Source organism: Channa argus, chromosome 9 (assembly GCF_033026475.1).
Source record: "Channa argus isolate prfri chromosome 9, Channa argus male v1.0, whole genome shotgun sequence".
NCBI classification, from domain to species: domain Eukaryota; kingdom Metazoa; phylum Chordata; class Actinopteri; order Anabantiformes; family Channidae; genus Channa; species Channa argus.
The window spans coordinates 15242962-15265409 of NC_090205.1; the positions used below are offsets into that span (position 1 = coordinate 15242962).

General features: G+C 39.3%; 2 protein-coding genes across 3 annotated transcripts in view; both read right to left on the reverse strand.

Moving 5' to 3' along the window:
• Nucleotides 1-2542: 2542 nt before the first annotated feature.
• Nucleotides 2543-8752, reverse strand: sp5a (Sp5 transcription factor a). The gene is made up of 2 exons (XM_067516333.1): nt 8088-8752; nt 2543-7677 (listed from the first exon to the last, which is right to left on the reverse strand). The coding sequence occupies exons 1-2, from the start codon at nt 8136-8138 to the stop codon at nt 6601-6603; spliced, it is 1128 nt and encodes a 375-aa protein (XP_067372434.1). The 5' UTR covers nt 8139-8752; the 3' UTR covers nt 2543-6600.
• A 2758-nt stretch (nt 8753-11510) lies between these two features.
• Nucleotides 11511-22448, reverse strand: part of myo3b (myosin IIIB) — a 58615-nt gene continuing 47677 nt past the window's right edge. The window contains exons 26-29 of one of the 2 annotated variants that reach the window (XM_067516308.1): nt 19126-19226; nt 18702-18748; nt 18151-18305; nt 11533-11781 (exon numbers count right to left, since the gene is read on the reverse strand). In XM_067516308.1, the coding sequence (XP_067372409.1) occupies nt 18197-18305; nt 18702-18748; nt 19126-19226 (257 nt within the window). In that variant the 3' untranslated portion in view covers nt 11533-11781; nt 18151-18196. Of the gene's footprint in view, nt 18306-18701; nt 18749-19125; nt 19227-22448 lie in introns of both variants that reach the window. The other variant, XM_067516307.1, reaches the window with a different exon arrangement.

The following is a 22448-nucleotide window of genomic DNA, read 5'->3' on the forward strand; positions in this document are numbered from 1 at the left end:
CAGAAATATGGGGGGCAACATCTATGAACAACTGAGCTTTAGGGACCACATCTCTGCAGACTCTACGATGTTGCAGATTTGCCCTCTGCAACATCAGACAGGTCAGACCCTACCTCATAGAACATATAACCCAACTCATTGTGTGGGTGCTGGTCATATCTCCTCTTGATTACTGCAAAGCCCTGTTGATGGGGTTACTGGTACGCACAATCAAACCATTGCAGATGATCCAAAATGCGGCAGCGCACCTCATTTTTAATCAGACAAAAAGGGCTGATGTCACACCACTCTTTACATCTCTACACTGGCTTCCTGTATCTGCCCACATCAGGTTCAAAGCTCTGTCACTTGCTTACAGGGGGTCCACTCCACAGCTCCTGCTTACCTCAACTCCCTCATTCAGGTATACAATCCCTCTTGTTCACTGCGCTCTGCCAATGAATGTCGTGTGGTGGTCCCAGCAACACACAGAACACACCAAACAAAAACTCTTCAGCTCAGTGATCCCACAATGGTGGGACAGGCTCTGCACACTCATCAACCTTACTCCCAATACTCAAAAAACTGCTGAAAACAGAACTCCTCTGCACCTTCCAATGCACTTAAATCTATTTAAAAAAAAATGCAAATAAAACTTCCTTTCTGCTATTTCTTACACTTGCATCTCACGAAACGGAAACACTTCTTCTGATAGGACTTTGCTTTGATGTTTTCCCTTTGAGATAGATTTTTGCTTGCCTTGTACCTCACTTGTAAGTCACTTTGGATAAAAGCGTCTGCCAAATGAATAATTGTAAATGTATAAAACATGGAGCCCGGCCTGAGACTAACTCTGTCTGACCCTTTGCACAGAAATCTCCATTCAAGAGTTACCACTTCAATCAGAACTGGCATGAAATTTCCCCTTTATCACAACACTTTTATATGTTTAGATATAACAAGTTAAAGTTAGAATCCAATTTAACTATTTTTCATGCTTTAAATACCCATTACCCCATTTCCCCTTAAAAGCCCATTACGATATGCACAAGTACAATCCTTTAATTTTCTAATAAAAATGTAAATGTCTGAAATGATTAGTGACAATAAGAAGAAATAGTTAACAATGGAAAATAAATCCTTGTGCCGCCGTGAAATTGTACATCAGTGACATGTCTGTCTGTGGTACAATAACAACAAGTACATGAAAAAAGACCGGCTGGGATTGTTCTTTTCACTTTTCCAGCTTTTGTGCTCTGCAAATTAGATGCAGTGGTAGGTCATCTCAATGCCACTACAATGGGAGGTTTTTGTTTTTGACTGAATAAGTCTGTTGTAGTTCAAACAAACATGAAAAATGAAACCCTATGACCTTCTTATCTCAGTTACAGCTGAGGTCCTCTGTGAATACACAGGCAATTTGAAGCTTGGAGCTCTTTAAATGTCAGGTAAATGTGCCAAAAAACTGCTGCCTATTTAATCACATACAGGTAAGTCAAAGGTCTAAGTTGTGTCTTCACTTTATTGTAACATAAATAATTCCATCTGTGCTGAAATGTTGTTGAAAGTTTAAGCTGTTGACTTTAGTTCAGGACACTACAAAGTTAGCCTATGCAAGCACTGAATTACCCCAATTATTAACAGAGGGTTCTCTATTTTTTGCACTCTTTGATTCTGATTTTATGCAGGAATCGAAGTTCTATGAATCCCACCGGAGCTGACAGCGGTGCTTTCGGTCACCAGTGAGGGGAGCTCCACAGCAAAAAGCTACTGGTGGTTCGGTGTGAAGATTCAGTGTTAAAGCTTAATTTGCAAATTCAGTGAAAACCTCTGGTTGACTGACTGGTAGCTATAGTTCCCGTGCAAAAGAAAATAATTTCTAAAAAGAGAATAGGTTTATCAAGTTCCTTCAGTCCCCCCCTTTTTTTTTTACTGCTAAATTCACTCTACAGGTTATACAAAAGACTCCTCTACTCGTATAACCTCAAATGCACAAACTTGCAACTGAGCTACATTATAAAGTGGACATAGGATATTAGAAAATAAGATAGAAAGAATATGAACTACAGGAGTTATTTCAATAAATGTAACTAAAATTAATGCAATTATTAAACACTGACCATGTGACATAAAGTGACAAATTAGTTAGGGTCCATTTCTGCTGTTTTCTTTGTATGTTTTTACCATGTTAGACCCTCATTAGGCGAAACAAACAGAAGTTGAAAATGTTTCTTTCCTTCTCGGCTGAGCTCTCTGAGGACAACCTGACTCCCTTTTGTCTGTCTGCTGAAGTGACACCTGAAAAGTCCAAAATCTTTCAGTCTCTTTTGCTAAAGTTCAAACAGCACTGATTATTTAACAAAAAACATTTGCATAATTTGTTAGGTGCTCCTCCCCAATTAGAGGAGGATGTAACTCCATTGAGAAAAAGGTGATTGTCATATATGTTCATGCACAAATCTGGATTCAGCAACATTTCAATGAAAATGTGATGACAGCTGATGGCTTGTCTGATCGCTGTCAGTGAGATCTGATCAAACCACATCACCACAGAAGAATCAAATCAGGTTTTTGAGGGTTTTAAAGGCACTGAGCAGGCAGGAGCATCAAGTTTACTTTCTGCCTTCAGTCAACAGATTTGATAATATCTGATAACAAGTCCAGAAAAACCTTTGCCACTATCTATAATGAACTTAAAACCAACTGTAGCATTTCAGGCAGTACATACTGTAAAAATCCTCCACAAAGTGCAGCAGAGCTGCTGATATCAGGGATTCAATGCACACACAGATGTCTTAGACACTTTTATGACTGTTTTTCTGACAGCATGACTGACAGCAGAAGCAGTAGCTTGAAAAAAGATCCACTTATTATTGCCCATAGAGCTTTCAGCTGCATCCTATGGCCTTCATCGATGGATGAAAAGTGTGTCTGAGAATAAAGAAAGAGATTTATTTCAAAATGAATTATATGAGCAATAACATATGTAGATATATATACTGCATTCAAGCACAGTATAACGACATATGACAGGTACAAATCATTAATCATGATACAGCAATTATAGATTTTAACACCATTCACAGAGAAAGGGGGTGGCTATAGTTCAGTTGGTAAAGGCAGTTGCTTACGGACCACAGGGTGAGTGGTTCTAACAGCCCATTCCCCTCCCCAGCTGTGCAGTGCTGGTCCAAGCCCGGTAGAAATTGGGGAGGGTTGCGTCAGGAAGGGCATCCGGCGTAAAAACTGTGTCAAATCAACATGCGGACAATGAGCTGCTGTGGTGACCCTGAACTCAAGGGATAACCCGAAAGGAGAGTAGTAGTAACACCATTCACAGCGAAAACAGCAATAAACACATAAAAAGGCTTCATGACTGCATATGACTGCATCATAATGTAAGTCATGAGACAAATATAAATGCACATTTATCCCTTTTAATAATGCTTGTTCAATTTATGCTTATGATGCTTTTCTTTGAGCCACAATAAAGGTTAAATAATTTGAAGTCACATATTTCATCTCACAAATTTCAGCGTATAAATCTTTGATTCTTTTTAGAAAACAAATGATATCCTTTCATATAAGCTTTACGGTCTCCTGCAGTGTTGGACAATGAAGCTAAATCAGAGACTATAAAATGTGAGGAGCCAGGCTGGGCGCATTCAACAGATCCATCTACAGGCGTCATTTTATAATAGGATCATATAATTTGGATAAAGACTTTACAGTTCAAAGGATCAAATCTCCTCATACCACATAGGTTTTCCTTCATAACTCCTCTTTTGTGTTAAATGTATGTTAATATTCATGATTTTGGATACAACTGTGGTAGCCTCACCTGCACTTTTTCTACCAAGTGGAGTATATTTACTGTACACTCTATACACTTATCAACACCAATGACCACAGCATTGTCCACAGAGGTGGTAAAAGTACACAGATCAACAAGCGCAAATATTTGCCTAAAGAATATTTCACTACAAGTAGAATTACTACTTGAATGTTTTACTTCTTAAAGTACAAACGTACAAGAAAAGAATGTGTAATAAATATTATTGGTTGGGATGCTGCTAATTACATAAATGGTAATAATAAAAATGAAGGTTAAAGTTGTTTAACAACATGGTCTGGAAGAAACATGGCACAGCTGAGCAAGTTCAAGCTGGTTTATAGCACTTCATGCGGTGATTCCGTAATAATACATAATAAATTATGAGTTAATTACATTTTATTTTAAAAATCAACATCTTATAAAAGCTGTACAATAAATGTAGTGTTTAAGAACCACAAAAGTATGTTTGCATATATTACTTAGAGTAAACGTACTTAGTTACTTACCATCTCTGCCTGTCCACAAAAACTTTAAAGATGTAGATCGCAGCACTTGGGTCATGATGGAAAACCTGGTATTTTGTATGTTTTCAAGTTGATAATGATAAGAAAAACACAGGCCTGAATTAGTGTCATATACGGATACCACTGATGTAAACATGTAATCTTTAACGGAAGTTTTATAATAACAAGTTCTAAACATTGTCTTCTGTCAGTCATGTAATTAGTTTATATTTGTTAGCAAATTTAATACGAGCTTTATAAACACTGATACACAGACTGAAGTAATGACACAAAGATGTCTACATGATAATGAAACCCCTTTGGGGATAAAAGCAGAATCAAGTCCCACAGGCAATTTTTTTGTTTACTGAATTGCAAGTTATAGCCACTCGTAAACATGTTAATGTGATCAGCTGAAATTAAATCAGACAAAATACTGTAGATGTCATTGTGGCAAAACCCATCAAACATCCAACAAAGGAACTAAAACAAAACTAATTGCATTTTGTGACAAAGGGACTTAAGCACGTTGTTCATTGGACAAAATAAGAGGTGTAAAGAAAAAATCTCTGTAAGTACAAATGTAATCATTTTACATGCATGGACATTTACTGTAATGAGGTACAATGTTTGTATTTGTCCTACAATAGGGGGCGCTGTTGAGGCAGTAAACTTGTCACACTGACATTTTCTGCGATGCCACATAGGACTGACGGGACAAGTGTGACTGGACACAGGCAGTGATGATACTTTACTTTCAGATGTGCCACATGTTGCATGTTGCAGCCACTGAGCAAGGCAATTTACAGTAAACTGCTGTGATAACACATGACACTTAGTGTAAGTGCGCAACCTGTCCTAAAGGGTTTCACCTCTGTTGTCCTGGAAGAGACAGACTCCACATAGACATTAAACTCTCTACAAAGCCTGTGTTCAGCAGGAATCCAGTGAAAACGCAAAGTGTTTCTTTGTTAATGGGTCTCATCTCAGCCTACAGTGTCACTGCAGAGTCCTCAGGGGTAAATGTAAGATGCTGCTGAAAATGAGGCACAAAACAAATACTCAACCTCTTCTTGAGCACATTAACAAATTAACTATTCTCTAAAACAATGCAATGTCCTTTTATATACTATGGATTTTGTTCTTGAATGAAGGTGTCAACAAAGATCTATCATTTTATAATTTACAGCTATGTGTGGAGTTAAAAACAAATTCAGCTTTTAGAATATTAGCAACTGAATGTATCTTCTGAAGCGCTCGGATCTAAATGGTGTCTCTGACTTGCATCTCTTACAGCTTTAATTCAGTTGGCATCCAATTGTCAGTGATTGCACATGTATATTCCATATTTTAACATTGTGCTCTCAATTTTTTTCAACCACATACATTTATTTAATGTAGATTTCTATATTATATCTCAGATTTTCACATAGAAGCAATTTCAAATTGTGTCATATCTTTGCTATAATACTTCTTTTTTTAAACAGTTATTCAAAACATTACAAAGTTGTAAACTGAGGGATAAACTGTGATTTTAAAATGCAGATCTGTTTTCCACCAACCAACAGCTGAAAACTAAATATCATCACACTTTTAAGTTTAAAGGACAACACAAGGCACCTACATCACTTGCTTTGCAATTTTACTCAACAAAAAAAGTTGTCAGATGTTTACCTGAAGTTTACTGTTGACTGCAAATACTTCACTTAACTTACATCACACACATTTAGTTCAGGTGAAATCACAGCAATTTGTTTACAACCTGACTGTCTCATCACTCATAAAACTGAGAGAGATTAAAATAAATTAATCTGAGATGAGGAAAATGTTATAATTTTTATTCTCACACAGTATTTTGGTCATATCAACAATAGCAGATCTTTTCAAGAGCATGCTTAAAAATACCCCAAATGGAGCAGAGAACGGACACTTTCATTCAACAAAAGCTATTAAATATCATTTACTGGGGAGTGAAATCTTCCACCGAAGACAATGATCAAAACACAAGTTGAAAACTTGTCTTCTTTGATATGATATAGACAGTGAATTCAAACTCATGAGATAAACTTCTCTATGGCCCCAAATTAATTTACAAAACTTCGTATATATACAAAAATGTGCTACACAGACCAGTCAGAAACTATTGTGAGGGTGTGGAAAATGAACCAACAAAAGAATAAAAGTATCCTCTAAAAATGCAGCTCACTGTGTACTGGGACTAATGAAGGACGGACTGTATTGCACTAAAGTGATTTCTACTGTTTAAAATGACCATAAGGTGTGTTACAACATATTCCTCGGGTCCTCCCTTTTCACATGATCCAGTGTCTTGTCGTGACACTTGCTTTTTTTGTTCTGATGTGTTTTGACATGTTTTGCCAAGTGGTCACTCCTCATGAACCTCTTGCAACAGTCCGGACAAACAAAGCGCTTCTCCCCCGTGTGAGTCCTCAGGTGTCTTTGCAGCTCATCCGACCTGGTGAAGCTCTTGCCACAGAAGAGCCAGTTGCACACAAACGGCCGCTCCCCAGAGTGCCACCTCAGGTGCGCTTTGAGGTGAGAAGTTTTCCCGTAAACTTTCCCGCAACCCGGTATGTGACATATGTGCTGCTTCTTCTTCCCAGGCTCGTCGCTGGAGGTAGAGGACTGGCAGTTCGGACACCTGCACCTCCTGCAACGCCGCGCAGTCGCCAGAGGAGACTTTGTGTGCAGCAGGGCGGCGATTTGCGTCTGGTATTGTGCAAAGTCCGTATGTCCCAGAACCAAGCCTCTCTGCAGCTGGAAGCGATGAGGACCGAGGGAGGATGAGTGGCTTACATGGTTCCCCTGCTGCAGGCTCCACCACGGAATATCCTCTCCAGGACTTGGGGACAACTGTCTCTGCTGCTGGTGCACAAGGCCGGAAGGTCCAGTGACAAAACTTGGCATCGCAGGCGGAATGGGAGTTGGGGCTGCGTAGCTGACTGCGGGGACGTAGGTGGGAGGGCAGGTGGACTGCAGAGACTGCATGGAGCAAGGTAACATCTTCACAGGGGAGAAGTCATAGGGGTACGAGGGGTCCGCCGGAGGGGTGAGGGGCAATTCGTGGTGCGAGCTGAAGGAGCTCTGAATGTGCGCAGACAGCTGGGGCTTGGAGGATAGTCCGAATGTCGAGTTGCTGGTCAGGCTGCTCTGAGGGTTTCCCTCGTTAGTCCAAGGGTGAAATAAACGCGAAGGGGAGCCCAGAGTTGGGTCGTAAGGGACCTGGAGGAAATCTGCGTGGTTGGATCCGTGGTGATGCCCGATCCGGTTACAAGTGGCAGCCAGGAGAGCCAGCGGAGAATGCTTACAGTTCTCTGGAGAAGAGTTTGGAGTGCGATCCTGGATAACCGAGACACACATTTTCTACATTACAATCATGATTTAAAGCATCTTATTGGCCAAAACAATGTTATTTTTTTATATCATAATTCAAACAGTGACTCAAACTAATGATTTGTCCAAACAGTTTGAATTTCATCTGTGCTAAACCGATCCTGAAACCCGAATGGAGACGACGTGTCATAAAAGTTGTGTTATGTTGCAGCGGGGATCATTAACGCGCAAACCATTAGCTTTGGCAATTAAATTATATGACAATGGACCAACTGAAGTAGCTCGAAATTTGTCTTTAGTGCACGCATATGTATTTATAAGTTAGATGACACTCATAATCCAACTTAAAACGCAGCGGATGAGTAAGTTTACGAGTTATTAAAGTCGTCAAAGTAAACAGAAAGTTGCGCACAAACCTGAAGAAAAGCCTGCAGTGTCTCATTCCGCAGTACAGCCACTGCTGCCATGGTCGAACCTCCACCTCCCGCACGATGAAAACAAATCAAAAAGAAAACACTAATTTAGATGAATGTGTGCATTCGCAGTAAAATATCTTGTCGAGCAGGTCTTCACTCCTCAGTGCTTCCTCTCTCCGAGATATCCTTGGTGTATCTGAAGAGTGAGGGATCACTTCTTAGAATTTGATAAGGACTTTGGTGGGCCGCCAGCCAGTCAGAAATAAGATTTATTACTTTGAAGTTTGCCGCTGCCCAATCATCAAAGAATAGCGGCTCTTTGAGAGGGGAAAGCAAATCCTTTGAATCCACAAAGCTCCTATGGTGTGTTTGTTGGTCTGGATAAAGGAGCTGATTATTAGGGGGGATGGGAAGGGAGGAGATAAAGGCGGGACAATTAATGAAGTAATCACTATGTGGGAAATGTATATACACAAATAATTGGATTTTCTTGATCAAAGACCCTCATGCCGCCTGGAGACCCCAGTATTGGATGCTGTAGTCATCTGATCCTCTTTTTGTAATTACGGATTTGTAGCAGAACCCTATGTGACAATGTGACATTGTTATCTCTGGAGATCTCCAAGAGCGTTGCCTGAGTGTTTGATGGAGGAAAGAGACCAAATCAAGTGACTCAACACAAAGTTCTCATCTCTGAAGAATCAGCGTCTCTTTTACGTTTCTAATTTGAATTAAAATTTCTTTGTTGTGTCTTTGAACCACAACACAGCAGTAAAAACTTAATTATGCCCTCTCTGAATTAGACGATTTAAATACTTATTTCTCTATTAGTCGTTTCCATCAGTTGCTTTATCAGAACCTTACTAATTTAGATTTTTTTCCCCTTCTTTTTTGTATATCAAAATGGACACCCTGGCAAACTTTTAAAAACATTGATTCAAATTAATGTTTTTTAACTTGTCACAAGGGGAAATTTCTCTTATATCAGGTGACAGGCAGCACTAGAGATGGTGATGCCTCAATGTTTCTTTATAAACTAGGAATAAACGAAAAGTCCACATTGAGTAAAAACACTGCTGGATCCAAAGTAAACTCAGGTATTTATAGTGTGAGGAAGTTAACACAAAGACTAAACTGATATACAGTAATGTTAACCTATCATATTTTGTCCTTTGTGCTTCATTACACTTAGCAAAGCCCAATGTGTGCAGTTTTCATTAGATAATATCCAAACTTTTGTGGCAGATCAGTCAAAATAGAAGTTGTGGTTTTCTATATCAGCTCTCTGATCTTTATCTGGCTTCCCTGCAGAAACAATCACTGTCCTCTCAACTAGTTTGGAGCGGCAGATTTTGAATTAGATCTGTTCCTTTGAAGGGATTAATGTTCCCAGTCCTCTCCCACGGCTTTACACACAGTCATGAGGGAAAAGGGGGAGTCCTGCTGGGCTGCACTGGAGCCATGTTAAACTACAAAACTGGCTAAAGAAGTGGTGTAGTCACACTGTTGACTGATAAAAACTAGTGAAGATTAACCTTGTTTATATCAACTTCTGGAAGCTGTTGGTGATGAAGCTTAGAAAAATGTGCAGAGAACAAGAAGGTCACTGCCACATTAATTCATTTACACATGAGACAGTGTGTAGCAGCCGCCTACGAAATTATCTCACAGAGGTCACACTCTGACTGTGTGGATGGAAGTTTTTATGATGACTACATATACTGGTACCACATTTAATAAATAATACATGTATAAACAGTTTGAAACTAATCGATTTACTAATGGTTGCTAAATGTTTTTCTAATGTTTTAATTATCAGCCACAGAAATATTCAGCTGCTGTCTATCCTCCTGTTGCATGACACTTGCATTGTCTGTATCTTTGTAATTCATCAATAAGATGGATTTTATTCAATAAATAGTTAATTACTGGCAGTTTTAATGTCTTGGTAGAAACATCAAAACATTTAAAGCTAAATTAATAACAAACAAAGATATTTTTCACAACCTGCCAACACCAAACCTGTTGTAATCAGGGGACTCCATATTATGTATAAATTATAAGATAATTATTTATTAACCATTAGTCTCTACTTTACTTTTCATTTTGGTTTTAAAGGACTAGGACACAAACAAGATCAGGCCATTACAGAGAAAGAACATCTGGCTAACCAGGTGGGAAACTCTTTCATAAAAACAAACAAGCAAGTGTCAGGCAGGATGGAGATAAACACCAGAAAAAGTAAACTTTCACACCTTGGCAACTCTTTATAACTGCAATGGTAATTTAGTTTCATCAACCACTACTAAAACAGCACGTGATCATAATAAATGAAGAAAAATGTGTCTTATTGGTAACATTTGACCCAAAAAATTTTTACATTTGGATCCAAACATTTGAATTGTACTGCAAAGTGCTGCCACTTAGATTTTGCATCCAGATTTAATGTCAGATAAATGTCAAATGTTGTAATATGCTCTCCTATGTCAAACCTGACAACAATTAAGCGAAGAGAGAATCCACCCAAAAACAGAATTAATTTCCCTTTGCGCCTGAACAGCGGCAAATGATTTGTGGACATTAAAACAGCAAATATTAATTCTGATTTAGGCTGGATTTTCACACAAATCAGCTTTACATGAGAGCTGTCGTACTACGCAAGGCAAGTTTCAGCCATATATGACAAGTGCATGGATTTTGAGAACCATCAGCATTACCAAATTATTGATATCTTCTTTTGAGATACTCTGTTCAGCTTTAAATGCAGGGTCTTAGATTTTAATGCATCTCAAAAGGACTCCAGTGGGGGGGATGGATTTGGATGAGCAGGACTTTGATATAGTTTGTAAGAAATTCATGACAGTGTGCTTGACACAATGTCTAGTCCCTGAGGTAATTTACTTGCACCAAACCTTTACCACATCATGGCTATGCCTCAAGTTCTACAGTGTCACACCAGCAGTGGTTTGGCAAAGAAAATTCCTGCAGCATTTGATGGAAAAAATTAACTCAGAGTAACCTCCAATTTAATAGTATTCTGACTGTAAACCCAAACGTTTGAACCATCCATGTACTTCACACAGTAGTTTAAAGCATAAAGCAGAGAGTCGATCGACAGGAATACTGCTGCAGACACACATCAAGCTGCTTTTAGGAACTAGAATATTTAAAGAGAAGGTTCAGGTTATGTTTTGCAGTAGCTACCCGAAACACAATGCAACGTTGTTGCGTCTGAAGGAAGAAGAAACTGACATCTTCATGATGTATGATCATTAGATGTGATCTGTTCTGTTAATAAAAGAGATTTTAGTTTAAAAAAAAACAAACAAATCACTTGTAAAAGTTCAACAGGTGATTGTCTAGATTACGTTCATATCAGCCTTACATTCATTTAAAGTGTTAAATGAATGTAAGCTGACCAAAGTCAGTCCATGGCACTGCGAGACAATGTTTCTGTATTTCCCTTCATTTTAATTGGCATTACATAAAAAAAAAAAAAAAATTAACTACTGGTGACCACACACACACACGCACACACGAACACATACAAAATTTAATATTTTAAATAATTTATTTGACATATAAAACATCCCTTTACTTGAAATAAATACACATTTACAATCGATGTAGATGTCAAGCATTTATTTATGATGCTGTCTGTGTTTTGGTCCAGTTGAAAGGCAAAGAAGGTATTCTGCAGAAGAGAAAGAGAAATCACAATAACATTCTCATTTTGCAGCTCACTGAAAATACAATTCGTTATCACGTTTCAGTTTTCTACTAACATAATTTAATTTGAAAGGTGAACATCGCATTGTATTGACCACAAGTGGATGTGAGAGAATGGAGCGGCTTGTAATTCTGACGTTTTGAGTGAAGTGGGGTCAAGGATCTGACAACCATCGAAGGGCAATGACAAAATGCGAACGCTTTTTAACTTTCCATATTCTCTGGACAGTTGGAGAGAAAACAGGTTCCACATCTGTCTCATACAAGAGATATCAGAGACTGGGAATGGGGGTGGGGGAGTGGGGTGAATGTGTGAGAGTGAGAGTGAGTTGGAGTGTGTGGGAGAGGGAGAGACGCTGGAGGCTACTGGGTACTTGAGCCGCTATAATGGTGTCTCGTATGAGAAAACATCTGTGAATTTCCTCAGTGATCTACAACAAAGTATAACTCAGAGCAGTCATTCAGCAGACCTTTGAAGTTGCTGTCTGACAGAAAGCTGCCATTGTTCGCAGCCCCCAACACACAGAAACTCCAACTTTGGTCTCACTAATTTTCCCTGCAATACGATACAACTCTTTTTTCCCCCGTCTCTCTTCTGCTTCCGAGCCTATGAAGCTGGGGATCTCTGCATATTCAAGAGCAAAGAGCAAAGACTTGGCAATGTGCAAGGCTGGCCTAAGGTCGCGTAAGGCGGGACAGGTCATTTTACCTTCTCTCAGCCCACCCTGGATGCATTAATCCAGGTTGGGAGGCAGAAGGCCACGGGATTGAATCCTACTCACCAGGTTTGGTCCTGCCCAGCCACCATGGGCCACCTTGGTGCCGGTCCCAAGCCCGGATAAAGTGGGAGGGTTGTGGCAGGAAGGAAAACATTCACATTTTTGGACTGCGGGAGGAAACCGGAGTACCCAGAGGAAACCCATGCAAGCGCAAACGCGCAACCTTCTAACTGTGAGGGGGCAGTGCTTGGTTGCAGTGAAACATCACAATATAATTTCATCAAGTGATCAAAATGTCCAGCAAGTTCTAAAACAGCATCCAATTACTTACTTAGATTATAGGCTCAGCTGGTTTTTAGGTCACATAGCTCCACAGATGGCTCAAGAGCTGTGACTGACTGAATTTCAAACTTACACTTACTTAAACATTCGAATAGAAATTAATACATGCTAATCATTGAATGATCACTTCAACAGTTCAGTAAGTTTATCACTTTGGTCCACACATATATGTCTCAACAACCACTGTATTCATGTTCCCCAGAGGATGTCTCCCCATGACAGTGAGATTCTTTTGACTAGAATAGGTCACCAAAAATATAATGGATTGGAAAAATATTTAAAGATTCATGGTCCTCAGAAGATTAATTTCTCTAACTTTAGCGACCTTTGGACTTTCAAAATGTCATCTGCTAAGCAAAGTTTAAATTTGTCCAGTTGATGAATTTTAAAGTAAGTATCTGCAATAATATTGACATTAGCATGCTAAGCATTTGGCTAGGAGCAGCACTTTACCTATGAGATCATAGATCAAACAGGATAGATATGGAATCTTATGTATTGTTTATTAACAACAGGCATTGTGAAAATAACATTTTTGACACTTTCACCAAGACTTGTGCAATCAGTGTAAACTAAGCTGAAGTTGGCAATGATTGTTGCAGACATATAACAATGTAGATGCTATTCTGGTTTATTATCATTTACATAAACCTTAAAACTTACTCGACAGTAAGTAGTAGTTTACTGGAGGTCATTTAAAAGACACAAAATACCCTGAATAAGCTAAATATGCGAATGTCAACCCACTTGTTTAGCTGCAAGTGAGTGCAAACAAAAGAAAACATAAGAGTGGACAGAAAGTGTATAAACAGGTTATTGCAAATGCTCATCTCTGAGTATCTTAGGAGAGAGTATCTTAGGAAACATGTAAAGAAAATCCTGTAATTACACTCACGCAAAATGCCAGTGGGGGGTCTCCATGCACAGCTACACAACTAAGAGAAAAGCAGAAGCTGTTGGACAGATTTTAAAGCAGTCATACCGAAGACTATTTTAATCTGACCTCATTGAAGAGGTTGTTTGGTCGAACACCAGGTGATACATCTCTGCTCCTCCTGGCTGTGGCAAAAAGACAAGCTTTCTGTTATGCATCCCAAACTACAACAACGCCGTGGTAATTCTCACACTGTTACCCGTCCAGCGTGTATTCAATGGCAGCTGGTCGCACCATCTGGGAAAGCAGTGCCGGGGCAAAACAAAACAGGTTACACCTTTGGCCATGCCAAGTCTGCTAGTGCCCCACTCCTTCTACAAACTGAGAGAGGCTAATCACAATTTCATGCTCTGATTTGTTAAATCCCATTCCAGTGCTGGGGGCACCAAGACAACTTTTAAGTCAATAAATTTCATGGTGTACAGGATAACAGCTTTTCCTCACAGCTTCTATTGTTCTACGCAAGCCTTTTCTAGCTTGGTGCCTCTTTATAGCGGGAGGGTACTGCAGGGCTACATGTCTCTTTCACAAAAGAAGAGGAAGTTGTATTTCTGACCAAAACATTTGGTCACCTCGAAGACTAGCAGTCAGACCAAACCCTCATCTCCTCTTGCATGCTTGTTTTACATTCATGCAAATGCTAAACAACAAAACAGTGCATAGAGCACCCTCAACAAACTGCAGGTGTGAGGAAGCTGAAACAAAAGCCACTGTTACCCTAATGGCATCCCTTGTCATTAAGAGACCTTTGATGTATGTACTCAACAGACTCTTTTATCTCCTTCTTCCTTTCTGCCTCTTACTCTGTCTCTACCTGGCTCAACCAGTTTCTTTATTAATGTTGTCTTTGGGGAATGTTCCTTTGCTCAGAGCCTTGAACATACATCTGACATCTGGCTGACGCTTGTGTATGATACTTTTCTTGGCACTAATAATTACCCAGCTAAGGAAATCACAATGCTAAGATTGTAGTCATCTTTGGTGCCTAAATGTCCTCTGTCCACAAACTTTGCATCAACAAACTATGAAGGAAAAAGATTGGGCAATAATGATTTACTAATGCAAAATGTATCATAAGGTATGCAATTGCAATTTTGTGTGATATATGTTATTGAGTGGATAGTTAAGACACATCTGGAAATCAAAAGTATGTAAACTGCATGAAAGCAGTATTTGAAAAGGCTGCACCTGAAATACTGGTTTTCAAGTTTTCCCTTTGAACTCTCAGGATATAGAAACAGGACAATGTTGGCCTAATCGTGCTCTCTTTGAAGTGAGACATCACTATTAGGTGAAAAGGCAAGTATGCGTCTTTAGAAAATAAAAGCTTTTCATCATTTGTTAAGGCTGCAGCTTGAGCCATTTTCATAAGGTGGTTTAAAACTTTGTATGACAGTGTTCAGAGCTGCCTTGGATGTTGCTTTAATAAAAGTGTAGCGCATGAAGCAAATAGCTAAAATGGCAAGAAAAACACCAGCAGTAACGTTAGCCACATTAAAGGAGTCCTCTCTCCACACCAGATGCTGTCAGATTTAATGAGGAAAAACAAGAGGGAGCCGGATTTATGAAGATGTATTAAAGAAAACACAGGTGTCATGCCTCGATTGCAGACGTGACACAGCATTTGTCCTAGAGCAGCCTGTCTGCAGACCCGTAGGACCACCAGGAGTCCGGGCAAACACAGACACATAAGTTCATTAGGCCAGAACATCTTTCATGAGAGTGACAACAGTATTTCGTAACATTTTGCTTTTGCAACACATAATCAGCTAACCAAGGCAATTACATACACACCTCCGCTCAGCTTCTCTCATATGCTAAAGCAGGCAATCAGCCAGGGAGTTAATTTGGCAGAGAAAAACAGGAGAAGGAACTCCCACTCTGGCACCATTTGTCACCACAGTCCAACCTTGTTATTCAAACTAGTGAGCCTATTTGAAATTCCTCTCCATGGTAAAACAGGGCCAAAATAATCAAGGGAGCATGATCACACTTAATTGATTCAGTGTACTTTTAAGATGCACTACAGGGTGCTGGGGTGACCTATTTCAGACTGCTCTTCAGAGGAACCAACTATCCCAGCAAGGGAGTAACACACAACAAGGATTTTAATTATTGCAGGATCTGTGGCTACAACCGGAGGTGAAATGCTTCTGAACTGACTGTGACACCACATTATAACACTGCCACTGGTCTGGGGTATTACTCTTTGATTTTTATTTTATTTTTTATTTTTTGGAGTTACGTATGTTAATGAAAACTACTCAGATGAGTAGTAGTGCCTTTCATTGCAATACAGACAATTCACTAAATAAGTTGTGTTGCATCTTTTTCTCGTAGAGGCAGTGGTAGGATGTTGGTAGGACATTTACTAAAGAATTTTACTCAAGTACAATTAAACATATTAATCACAGGAGCCCCTTTCCTGCATAAAAATGTATTTACATTTTAAAGTTAGTCAAGTAACATTGCTTCAAAAATGACATTTCTAAACTGTAATAAGTACTTTACAATTTCTGTATTTTTATATTTAGTTAGGTAAACGGTCTGTATAGTTTTACCAACACTGATGCCTAGTGAATGTTTTACTTCCAGAACATGTCTAACATTTCAATCTATTTAGAATAATCATACTACTACCAATACAAGCACTGTGGCAGCTCGACACAAATGGCATATAACAGTGTTGTCGGGAGGAAAAACTTATGGTTTCAATACATCCATCATTTGGAATTTCAATCATGCCATGTTTAGGTTATATTACATTTAAGGAGGAAGCTACCAAAGCAAATTCTTATGTTTTGCATGCTAAAATAGGAAATGAAATAAATAACCTATGATGTTTAGGTGAAGAGTCAATCCTCAGTGTCTGACCTCCACTTTACTTAGCAGTGGGATCTGTTGAACACTTAAGGCCCTTTTAAACCTACCAGGATTCCTGTGAATCTGAACCTAAGTGAAGTGGTCTCGCTCTCTAGGCAGAGCTCTAATGTTTTCCCCACTGAGTATAAGGAGGATGAGATCCTCAGTCATACCACCCTACTCTTCCTATTAAGATCAAAATCTCCTCTAAGGCCCTCGGGTGTCAACAAAGGGAGATGCAGTAAATGATATGCAAATTGAAAAGAAAAAAAAAAAGCTCTACAAATCAACTCGCCAGCGCATTTCCGACACTTCACATCTTAAAAGAAAATTCCTGTATTTAGGGTGAAATTCAAAGTGAGGTCTCGTTCTGCCTCTGTGAAGCTATGTGTGGTGATTCTAGCACTCAGACAGCACAAAGCCCCTCTAACTACGGCAGCTCACAGTGGGAGAACTCGTCGGGAGAGCTTTGGGTTTCAGAAGGATTTGTCTCTGAATCTGTGTTAGACAATTGACATAATGATCAAATAGGTAGATGTTTCCATGTCAACTTAACATTGCTGCATTTAGAAATGCACTGCCTTCAGTAAGAAGGAATCCTTAATGTAAATGTGGAGCAGTTCTGAAATGCTTTGTCAATTCCTTTGGTAAATCAACAGAAACTAAAAAAATGCCGGTTTTAATGAGCATATAATTTATTAAGTTAACAGAACAAACAGCTGTGGCTTAAAGATCACCCAAACAAAGCAAGCTGAAGATTATTAGTCTGAAAAATGTGCCAATATTTCAAATCTGAATCAATCAATAAAATAATTAATATTTACATAATGACAAAACTAATTAACTGAAGACCTTTTTTAGAGCTTAAACCTTTAGCAGAAAAATATAAAAACTATAAATTGATGTTCAGCAAGTGTTTAATTTCAACTCTGCAAATTCCTTTTCTCAAAAAGACCTCCCCCCGGTCCACAGCATGATGTATACGTGTACTGTTGATAATTTATTTATTTCTGCAACATCTGTACCAATTCACAACAGTTTGTATGCTGAATAATAATTTCTTATTTCCTGCAGGGACCTGGAAAAACCCCTAGAAAAACCACAGGCACCATAATAACACAAAAAATCTTACCACATTAAGAGGCAAAATAGCAGCAAGTCATATACAGGACTTGGAAAAAGGTCTACTAACCAGATCCCCTTTTCTCACAAAATGTACCATCACTAATTATCAAGCATTATGGCTGTCAAACTTTGCAGACATTTAGTAACTGTCAAGTTATTTTAATGTCACTGATGAGTAAGTCATCCCTGTGAACACCTTCTGACCAAAACGTCTTGACAGCTGAGGGCATGGCTCATGCAAGTCCCTTATTCTGCACTGCTTCTACATGCTTCACACACAGTACCACAGCACATCCAACACTGGGGATGTTCTTTGGAGTGTCTGTCTACATGTCTTGTGCATCTGTCTTACCAGTTGACAGGGTTGTAAGGCTCAGCTCTGACTGATGAGAGGCCCACTAGAAAGGGCAAGGGGGGGTGGCGGTCGCATACTCTTCCTCAGGGATTGACTCCACATTTGACAGTAATTTGTAGTACTCATCTTCTCCATCCAGCACTTTGATTTGACTGTGACATGAAAGGAGAAGAAGTGGTGAGTTACTGGGATACAGAGCAGTGATACTGAGGTATCACAATGGGATAAAATAGACATTTAGAACAAAAACAATGTTTATAGATGCAGCAGTGAGGCATTCAGGCATTTTCCAAAGTCTAGAGATCTGAGCCAAGATTAAATTTATAGTACAAATACAAGTCAGACCTTCCACATTTAAAATTATCACGCTGACAAAGCCTTAATATGTAACCCCCTCGCTAATGACGCAGATCAACCGCTCATAAAAAGACTGTTATTTTTGGCTCTCCATTTACATTATAAGAAAACAACTCCATTTCTGGATTCTCCTATTTCACAAAGGGCCTGTTCTGTTTAGAGTTGCTGTAAGTAGGAAAGCAGTTATTTACCCAAGTTTTCTCGGCTTCCTCTTGCTCCCCTGGTAATCCAGATTTCTCTGAGGAAAGGGCCAAGAGCACACAGTCAAAAGATGAGCAGAGAGTCATTAATTTTTAATTCAAAGTGATTTTGTGTTGAATGCGAGCAGATGCTGATAATATCAGAAGTCACAGCATAATTTTTTCTGATCAAAGGGCTCAAGTGAGTCTGATGAAGCATGCATCTTGCTCAGCTTTGATAAACCACATCAATTATTCACCGTGAAGGCAGACATCCTGACATGAAAGCAACAGATAAAGAGCATAAGCACATGTTCAAGACAAGAGGCAGAGAAGCGTGGGGGTGGGGCTCCAGGGTCTGGCACAGGTAGGTTTAATTGTATTATCATGTGGAACCAAAGTCAGACAAAGGCCTTTATCGGCACTTTGAACTCACATTTAGCTGGTTGTAGTACAGGCTGTCTTCAGGGCTGTTGAGCAGTTTGGGCTGCTGGCCCCGCCGGCGAGGAGTTCTCTGCTGCAGCTTCATCACTGGACCTGCAACAGAGGAAAAATGAGGGCAGCGATCCAGGCAAAAAAGAACAACAAAAAGCAACAACATGATGCGAACGGTGATGACAGGGGCAGCAAACAGAATCTGCCCTCGACTTTTCAAATCTGCACCCTCGTGTGACAAAGCAGCAGAAACATATTTTAAATTTACTTAAGTGAGATTATGTAATTTAATTGATGAGCTGACTCAATAACAGCTTAAAATTACATAAATCCACGGATGAAACCAAATCTAGTTATATCTCTTCACACAGGTGCAAAGCAGACACTTAAATTTGCCAAAAGCTGCAATGGCAGAGGCAGAAACTGTGGTGTGTGGTTCTGAATACACTTCTGACTATTGATGCATTGTCAATACCTGTGAATAAAACAGCAAAAGACAGCAAAGTGATCAGATCTGCCAGTTAGATACAACAGAAAACGTACAGCATGTGAGCCAGTTAAAGAACTGCAGCTTTGACCACAGTGGCAAAGTGACATGTTTATGTGAGTTTCCGCGTCAGAAAACATCCCTGTGTTGAAGAAGCACCACCTAATGAAATGAGTAAGCAGAAAATACTATTGCTGTTATTATTTGCTGACAGGCCAGGAAAAGTTAACAATGTGATTGCAGAGTGAGGACATTCAAAAGTGGGGCAGCATCTCAAACTGCTGATAATCTCATTTTGTTAAATACACTCTTATAGTAAATAATGCATGGATGTATTATTTTACCACCACAAAGTTGTGAGTATTATGGTGCAAAGTATTTTTGTACAAGCATAATAAATGTTCTCCTTTCAGATAGATAGATACTACTTAATGCCTGGAGGGACATCTTTGTGTTGCAGTAGCCGTTACACATAATATTACTGCAGTATACAGTACATCAGAGTAATAAGATATCAATAAAGTAAGAACAATACACCGTACAATGTACAGTTTAGTGAGGTGAACAGTCCTAAAAAGCCCAAGATATGTTGCAGAGATATGTTCCTGTATTGAATGCATCTAACATTGCTCTGAGTGAGGAATTCTATACTGTACATGCTTTTTGTAATTGCAGATGCAGTTGCTGGTGCTGTTGTGATTTTCTCCTGATGCAGAGTTTAATGAGCCTCTTTGAGAACAGCTGTGTTCAGTTTTGAAGGTGCTGTTTTCCTGCTGAAGACAGTTTTCTGGACTACGCAAGCAAAAGTGGATTAGCTACACGCATTATTGTTGGCGTGGAGTTAATTATTTGCCAATATACAAGATTAAGGTCAGGTAGCAGCTTCAAATGTACTGAAAGTGAAATCAGTCAAGCTGTCAAAGTAACTAATGAGAGTGGTAGAAATCTCTCCACAGCAGCTCAATTCAGTCAGGTGCTGGTTAAAGAAGCATCACTGGAACAGTTATGTGAGCTAAATGAAAATAATAATACTTCTCTAATATCATTCAAATATATATACAAAGCTATAGCCAGCAACCAGTGTATGTGCATAGTCTTTATGCTAGGTAGGTTACAAATGTGTTTTTTACAGCAGAGACATCTCCACAAGAAGCATCTATATTTAATGTTAGATAATGTTTCATCTTCTTTGCCTACGTTTTGGGTGAGACAGGAGATTTCTTCATCATCTCTTGCTACCTCGCCTTCTCTACCTTGACTAAAGCTGCATTTGCTTTTTCCATCTTAACACTACTTTGTACTCACTTTGAACAGACCTCATCACATCTCAATCCTATACATCAAAGAGTAGGCCCCCACATCCACCCCCCATCATTCCTCGGCTTTCTTGATGTTATTCAAACCAGCACAGGTTTACTAAAGTCTCACTTTGTAAATGCCCAGAAAGTTCCTGTCAGTTTGGAGATATTAGCTAACTTTTACCGTGAATCTTATCTATCCATGCCTCTGAGGTGCTAACCATCCATGTGAATCCTTGTTACCCTTGAGTATTTATGAATATAGGTCTCACGAAGCTTTAAAAATAACCAAAAACACAGCAGCTGGGAATATTTCTGCTAAACAAACAGCTCAGTTTGGTTCATATAAATCACTTAGGTCTAAATATTACATGGCTGTATAACAGTAAAATATATGTTGTTGTTTAGCTCTGTGAAATTTAGAAGAGCTGCCAAATCCACATTACTGCCACCTTAATTTTATTTTAACCATTGTCTGTATGTAGGACACTATTGACCTAATGATGCACAAATGGGTTCAATAAACAAATGTTCCCCTGAAATTGCACTCAATCACAATTAATAAACCCTGAAAGTTTTAAAATAGAGTCACTGTAAAATAGACTGGATAGTCTGTTTTGTTTTAACAAACATATGTTTTTTTTTATCTTGAACAACAGGAAATCTACAAATATTAAAAAGTGATGCACTGACAGCATTATTTATTTTTGCCATATTTCAGCATTTTTGTGTGAAGTACAGTCGATGCAAAAATGAGATCAAACGCCTCCTGTGTACTCATGTCATTTTGGCACAAAAAAAAGGCATTATAGATCTAAGTCCCCCCTGTCTTCAGATTCATCACTGTCAAACGTAGATATGTTGTTGAACTGAACAATTATTGTTTACGTATCGAAACCGGGGGTGGGGGTGTGGGTGTGTGTGTGTGTTTGTGGGGGCGGGGGGGGTGACTCCCCTCCCATTCATTTGAATGGAAGAGTTTAATGCAGTGTGAACCAGCACCATGGGGGCCCAATCAAATTGTTAATGCCTCTTTCATTATTGGTCAGCATACTACCAATGTGATATCTAAATAAATTTGAGCTAAACATCTCACTTTTTAGCAATTCCTCAATGGCAATCACCTGCTTTCTGAGCAAATGTAAATGACAATATTGACTGAGCAAAACATTATCAGTCAGTCCTGATCTGTTGACTGGCCTTTCATCCTGATGGGTCTACTGCTGCAGATCTGGAGTCGAAAAGAAGACACACAGAGGTTTAACATCACCATTTATCCATTCTGACCTGCAGCGATTAGAGCATGTAGCAGATCAGAGGATGGGTCAGGCCTTCCATCTCTGTGCCTCTGTTTGGGAAATCACTGCCATTTGATCCAGGCCAGCCCCAGAGGAATGCTGCTCCTGCAGATATATTACAGGCAGGGAGGCTGCCAAACTGGCTTCTGGCATGAGAGCACGGCTTGGGCATGAGCAGGCAGAGCTGGGAAGGGGTCAGACAGAAGCTCACCAGGGGTTTGCTAAATGATCGCGGGTAACG

Coding starts and splice junctions, on each gene's coding strand:
- sp5a (XM_067516333.1), bottom strand. CDS start 8,138: ATGGCAGCAGTGGCTGTACTGCGGAATGAGACACTGCAGGCTTTTCTT. Junction 7,678..8,087: donor CACTGCAGGCTTTTCTTCAG/GTTTGTGCGCAA, acceptor TCGGTTATCCAG/GATCGCACTCCAAACTCTTC.